Below are 7,127 nucleotides of genomic sequence, written 5' to 3'. Positions count from 1 at the left end.
CCCTCCTTCACCAATGCTTTCTTCTCATTTGGCTGTCTGCTGAGCAGGGGAGAGGAGAGGGGAGCACAGGGCAATACAGAGACGCCCTCCCCCAACCCGGCTTCCTCCCACCCCCTTCGCCCACCCTCATGGGGACACTAGTAACCACCTTCTCCCTGATAAGCATCACTGATGGCGCCCCACCCCCTGTTATAACTGTCAACACACTACCCCCCAACCCCCTCTTTTTGGCTTGTTCCTATTACAATGAGATTTTCAGTGTGTGTGGGGGGGGGGGGGGGGCCCGCACTGCCCCAGAAGTTTGCCAGGCTGAGGTCAAGTACATTCCTGGGCCGCACAGGCAGGCCTGGCAAATCTCATCTCCAGGGTGAAGGGCTCCAGCATCTGCATTTTGAACGCCTTCCCCGGGTGAGTTTTATGCCCACTGGTGTCCCACAGCCCCGTCGCCAGAGTGGGTTGGAAGTGCGCCAACTGTGAACCCCGCGCCCTCCACCCCAGTAGGGCCCAAGGGCCAGGGGCATGGGAGACAAAGTGCCAACCCAGGGACCACCGCCCCAGAGGACGGGCAGGGGCAGACCGTGCGGGCGTGTGCCCAAGAGACCGGCAGCGTTGTTCAGCGGACGAGTTCCAAGCCAAGAAATAAGTTTGAAAAGATTCTCATTTGGATGCTGGTGGAGCCTTCTTTTTAAGTCCGTGGAGGCAATGAGTGTCAAGTGTGCAGACGAAAAGGAGGAAGGGAAGGAAATCAGTTTCTCTTAACTGCCTCACTCTCCCTTTTTAAAATTGAGCACCCAGAGGTGCATTTGAGGAAACTGAAAACATGTGTGATGCAACCCCATCGATTATTATTCTTACTATTATTATTAATATCCCTTGGATTGCTATAGAGTCTGGATTTAAAAAATCAATGAATGAGTGATTAAATGTTAACAGGAACAAAAAGGGGACGGGGTTTCATTAAACAGAAATGCCAGAGGCACTGCCTTCCCCTCGCTCTGCCTGGCTTTCAGGTGCGGAGGGAAGCAAAGTGAGAGTGTCGGGGTGGGGGTGGGGGGTGCCCCGCTTGCCCCCACCTCGCTCACAGCTGCTCCTCCTGCTCTACCTGCTCTGCTTCTGCCCTGGCCCCACCCCGCAGCACCCTTAGGCTCCCAGCGTCCCCCCCTGCCCTGGGGACTCTCTGGGGCAGAGTTGGCAACCGGGGTGTGTGCCAGAAAGTTCTCCGGTGCTTGCGAAGCCACAGGAAGCGTCCAGGGGTCTGAAACCTCACTGTCTTGACCTGTTTTCGAACCCCGGTTCCTGGGGTTGCTCCTGTGGTCCCTTGGGTAGCTGAGGATTCCACTTTCTGGGGGGCTGGGCCCCCTGCCCCCTTAGATGCAGCCTCTGCCCTCAGAGTATCTGCAGCTCCTGTCCCCTGGTCAGTTGGGGCCCCTGCCCTCTGATTGTCTGCAGCCCCTGCCCCTGGGTAGGCCGGAACCTCTGTCTCTGGAGCTGCGGATGCTGCCTCCTGCCTCTTGCGAAGCCGGAACGAGGCCCAGTTGATCTTGGGCGTCCAACGTCTCGCGGAGGACTCAGGCACCTGTCTCCCTCCTGCATTTCCCATGTTGTCGCCCTGGCCAGCACTGGTGGACCCTGATCCATCACTCTCCGGCCTGGAGGGAGTCTGCGGGGCCTCGCTCACCCCGGGGAAGGACCTTGGTGCCCAATTCTTCACCGTCTGCTTCAGCTTCCCCCAGGACACCTGGCTGGCATACTCCCGCCACCTGTCTGCCTTGGAAAGCTGGGGCCCCGGGGGGTCCTCAAGCAGGGGCGCTGGCACCTGCACCCAGCGGTGGGCCGGGGCCGCACTGGGTTTCTTCTCCCCAGGCCGGAGGAAGGCTTCCACCATTTCTTCCTCATCCTCGCTCTCCTGGTCGCTCCCCAGGAATTTGCTGCCCAGGTAACTGACCGGCATTTTGCGCACCACCTTTCCCGCGCCAGCGGCGCCTCCGCGGCCCTTTTCTCTGGAGGTCTCGAAGTCGCTGAACTCGCTGTCGCTGGCGTTGCTGCTGCCGTAGGTGCCCACGACCAGCCGGGGGGGCGGCGTCACCATCTGCTGGACTCTCCTCCTCACTCGGGGCTCCCTGGGCTTTTGGGGGGGCTGAGGCGGGTGCGGGGTGCTCTTGTCGATCATGCGGGCCACGTCGTCCAGGGTGCGGCCCTCCTCCTCCAGAAACTGGGTCAGCCGCTCCCGAAATTCCGCCTCCTTGGTGGCGGACTTGGAGATGACCCTCCAGACGCCACCGGCCAGCCGCACCTCCCGGGGCAGGAGCAAATAGTCCACGTCGTCGCCGATCTGCAGGACCCCCACGGTGGCGTCCTGCTCCCCGCGGAACACCTTGCCGATCTTCCTAAAGGTCCCCACGGGCCGCAGGGCCCCCACCAGGACGTCCAATTCCGTGTCTTTGCAGACGTCGGGGACGCTCCGAAGGATCAGGCGGTCCGGGGACGGCAGGAAGCTCCAGGGGAACCAGCCCCCCGCATGGCTTTTCTCGAGAGTTTTTAAGATCTCCAGGGTGAAATCTACGGTGGGTGGGCCAAGGATACCGGGGGGCGGGGGTCCCCGCGATGCTGCCTGGAAGGGTCTCAGCTCACCAGCTAGCTCCGAGGCCACCACGAGCCAACACGTCCCAATTTCTCCGCCTGCAACAAGTCCACAGGGGACCGAGTCCGGCTCCCCACGACGATTCGTGGGGACGTTTGGGTGAGCTGGCGGCAGCTCAGCCCCAAGCCCACTCCAGGCTGGGAAGAGGGTGCCTCGGAGACAAGTCGGGACGCACGGGTCGTCCGCGAGGCTTCCTGGCTTCGCGGACAAAGACGGCTCGGCCGTGGATGCAATATGGCCGAAGCTGTAGGAGACCGCAGCCCAGCACCCTAACTCCCCCCACAGGAGGGTCCCGCGACCCCAGACAGGCTGCCACCGCTCCAGGCTGACCCTCACGCGCCTCCCGCCTCCTCAGGCTGGGCGTCCAGTGCCGCGAGCGCACGGGCAGGAAGTTCCTCTGCGCCCTTCCCGGGGGTGAGGCCCACCTCCCCCCTTCTCATTTTACACTCCTCGATTCGGGAAGACTGACAGGGGGTCTGTCCACTCCCCTCGGGGTGACCTCGATCTCCTCCCCAACAGGGGTGGGGCCGGGCCCTGGGGTCTGGTTGGGGCCTCTGCTTCCCAGCAAAAGGCGGAGGCCCACGTCAGCACTGAAGGCAGAAAGAAGTACCCAAACCTGCCCTCCTAAACTGCACAGGTTCCACCAAGCCCCGGCAGGAGTGTGCTGATGGGGCAGCCCTTTTGCAGGCTAAGGACAGTAACATCAGCATTTTAAATTCATGCGACTCCTAGTAACAGCAGGACCTGCCCCCAAACTTATACGTTTTGGGTGGGAAAATCAACAGTAGGGTTTTATTGCAAAATAAAAATGCAAAAAAAAAAAAAAAATGCAAAAGGAGAAAATCACCCTAATCTAGTGTGGTGCTTGGAAAACAGTAGGTGCTCAATAAATACTTTTTGAGTGATGAATGACACTAAGTGCTCATCCATAAGGGTGAATGCAATTTTACAGTGTATTCTTCTAGTGAAATAGTAGGCAACTATGGAAAAGAATGAGGTACCATGGGCAGCCAGGCTCTATGGAGACACATATATTTACCAAGCACCATTCAAAGAGGTTTCTACAAGTCAGCTTATTAAATGATGAGACACTTACTGTGTTTGTCATTACCATTTTACAGCTGGGAAGACTGAGGCCCAAAGACATAAAATCCAAGTTCATCCAAGCTCACCCAGACAGAAAGCGTGGACCTGAATTTGAATCCCTTAACGGTCTGACTTATGTGTGTGTACAAGCATGGTCCACAGTGGCTGTTTTGGGGGAGAGAGCCTGAGGACCCCTGTGGAGGGGAGGGACATGTACTTTTGCCTCTACACCCTTTTGGAGTTCTGGGATTTTTACCAATCAAAGGGCTAACTAAAGCAAATTCAGTCAATTAAATTGAAGGGTCTCGGGCGGGCCTTGGTGGCTCGGTGGGCCATGGTGACTCGGCAGGCAGAGTTCTCACCTGCCATGCCGGAGACCAGGGTTTGATTTCCGGTGCCTGCCCATGCAAAAACAAAATAAAATAAAATAGAAGGGTCTCAGGTTTCCCCAGAGAACTACTGGCTCAGGATTCCCAAGGCTTAGGAATCAGGATTTCGTGAAGTTTCCCAGATACTTGGGTGCTTCTGACGTAGCCCATTCAGCAAAGCTAGCCAAGACAGTGACAACGGCACTAGCTGTCAACAGAGGCTGGTCTGAAGGGAAGGGCCTGATGTTCAAACCAGATTTTAGGGGGTTGGATAAACTGCCCAGGCAGGCTCTAAAGAAAACAGCCCTCATGGACCCCACAGATCCTCTCCTCTCCCACCTCGAAGTGCTGGCCCATTTAACCCTTAAGGGCCACCCTCTTGTTCTGTCTGGACCACTGCACCTCCTCCTCGGACTCCAGGCTTACCCCTCACTGCCGGCAATCCAGTCCCAGCCGAACAGCAGGAGGGATCTTTGAAAACATCAGCCAGATCTGGTTCTTTGCTAGTTAAAATCCTCCGTGACCCTCAGAATAAAAGCCATGGTCTGAGGTCCTTGCCACACACCATAAGCCCCCACAAGAGCTGCCAGGGGTTCCCTCTCTGGCCTCATCCGCGGGCCCTCTCCCTTCGCTCAGCCCCTCAGCCCCTCCAGCCACACGAGCCTCCTTATTGTTCCTCTAACTCCAAGGTGGCTTCTCTTTCCTCTACCCCTGAAATATTCTGCCCCACTCCCCACCCCCACCCTCAAAACTTCTCTAAGCAAAACCCCTCACCCTATGCAGGTCTCTGCTCAGAAGTTCCCCTCTGGACCGCTCCTCCCCAGTATTATAGGAGTGGCAGACCCGCCCCCAACCCCCTGCTCCAGGCCCTCCTGACCTAGGAGTTCTTAACCATTTCCGTGCCATGAATCCATTTCAGTATAAAGTGTTTTGAGGTGGGTAAAGGTGTCTCAGTGGCAGAGTTCTCCCCCGCCATGCCGGAGACCTGGGTTCATTTCCTGGTGCCTGCCTAATGCAAAAAAAAATATATATATATATATGTATTTTGAAGAATAGAGTTAAACCCATTGGATTACAAAGGAAACCAGTCACAAGGAAATAGAGACCTTTGTTTTAATTTTCATACAGATATAAAATCGAGCACATATAACTGGTTTTAATTAACTCAAGAAAGAACCAGGCCGATGCTATAACCAACACAAAGGAGAAGTGAAAAACCGACATGTATATATTAGGAATATTGGAATGAATGTGCAGATAGCGGCAAAACTATCTTTTTTCCACTTGGGAGGTGGCGTGGGGAGGGAGAGGGCAAGAGGGGAGTCAGTCTCTGCTGAACAGATCAGAATTTGCATCTCTGCCGACAGTATATTCTCATTGCTATCGACTGCCTACAAGTTATAGGGTTCTAAGAAGCTCAAAGACATTTGATATTCTAGGAGTGTGCTGTGTAGACATTGCACAGTTTTTCATTGAAACACACATTTTTTTTCTCTACAGGTATCAAAATATATATATTTTAAAACCCACAAATTTGTTAAATGGCAGAGTATGTTTTGTTTTGTTTTGTTTTTTAATCAGCCCATTAAATTAAGATCTGGCAGCAGGTCTAACCAGCACCCTAATTTAGAAGACGTGAAATGCCACTCGAAGACGTCCGTCAGGGACAAGAGTCACATACAAGTTACTTTTATCCCTTCTATGGCTTGTCACACATGTTCATAAATGAAGGTGATGCTCAATCTCGGATGTTCCTGAAAAACCTTTTTTTTTTTTTTGGTCCCGTTCAGGTTCAAAGACTCCAGAGGTCCACGCCCTCCAAGTTAAGAGCCTGCCCCTCCCCCAAGTTTTCCATTATCCACCCATTCCTCCCCCCCACACACACACACATTAGCATCACTATTAGAAATGACTTTATCCGTTTTTTGGTTTGTATTTTGGTGCGCCGCAGCCCCCGTCCCCACTAGAATGTAAACGCATTTATTCCCTCATGTATCACTAGTGCCTGGAACGGGGCCTGACGCGTGGAAGGTGCTGGCTGAGAGTAAAAAGGAGGGAAGGAAGGTGGCAGGGAAAGAAAATAAGGAAGGAAGAGAGTTGCATGGTGGGGAGGGAAGGAGGTGGTTAAGGTCTCAGCGAGGTCTTTGAATGATGGTAGGTTCTTCCGAGTTGCTTATGCATTCGCAGGGCCCGGCGTCCCAGAGCTTGGCTGGATTTTCTCCTGGCTAGCACGGTAGCAGCAGCGGCGCTCAGCCCCCGCGGGGCCAGCCTCCTGCAAGGGTTGCGCCTGCGCAGCACGGCGGTCTCCATGGCAACGGGGGACGCGTGTCCACCCTTGGGAGGGGGCGTGTTTGAGGGGGGTCGATGCGGAGGGTGGGAGCCGGCCGCCTGTCTTCACCGCCTTTTATCCCTGCTTTAGACCTTGACCCCAAAACCACCCTTCACTGAAAAGCCAGAAAATAAAAATACCAATGACATTTCCAGTTGGAGGAATGATGATTTAAAAATCTAAGTCTGAGAAACCATGGAAATGTCTTCCAACGGGGAATAAACCCAGAAATGTGATGTTTGGGTTTTGTTAGTCAAATGTGGCTGGTTGGCTTTCTTTAAATTAAAAAATGAATAAATACATACAAAAATTACATACATACTTAAAAAACGTGTTTTTTTTATTGTGAAATATAACATATATACAAAGAACAGAAAGAAAAAGGAATGATTTTCAAAGCCCACTTCAACAAATAGTTACAGAACAGATTTCAGAGTTTGTCGCAATTTCAGATTTTTCCTTCTAGCTGCTCCAAAACACTGGAGGCTAAAAGAAATATCAATATAGTGATACAGCGGTCGTATTCATTCGTTAAATCCTATTTTCTCTGTTATACCTTCTCCTTCTAATTTGGTCCTGTTCCCAATCTATAAGGATCTTTAGGCAATGCCTGTTCTGATTTTTTCCGATCTTAGACAGGCTGGTCCCTCTGGGTTTCAGAATTTAACTGGCCTAGGAAGTCAATGGAAATACAGGTTCCTGG

General features: G+C 53.4%; 1 protein-coding gene across 1 annotated transcript; it reads right to left on the bottom strand.

Moving 5' to 3' along the window:
* Positions 1-281: 281 nt before the first annotated feature.
* CCDC8 (coiled-coil domain containing 8 subunit of 3M complex) lies at positions 282-6,405 on the bottom strand. Its single transcript, XM_077130459.1, has 3 exons — positions 6,328-6,405; positions 2,978-3,198; positions 282-2,885 (listed from the first exon to the last, which is right to left on the bottom strand). Exons 1-3 carry the CDS (start codon positions 6,403-6,405, stop codon positions 1,079-1,081), a joined length of 2,106 nt encoding a protein of 701 aa, XP_076986574.1. The 3' UTR covers positions 282-1,078.
* Between the last annotated feature and the right edge of the window lie 722 nt (positions 6,406-7,127).

This window comes from Tamandua tetradactyla, chromosome 16, assembly GCF_023851605.1.
Source record: "Tamandua tetradactyla isolate mTamTet1 chromosome 16, mTamTet1.pri, whole genome shotgun sequence".
NCBI classification, from domain to species: domain Eukaryota; kingdom Metazoa; phylum Chordata; class Mammalia; order Pilosa; family Myrmecophagidae; genus Tamandua; species Tamandua tetradactyla.
Note: the sequence above shows the minus strand (reverse complement) of the source record. Positions and strands in the feature narration are given on the sequence as shown.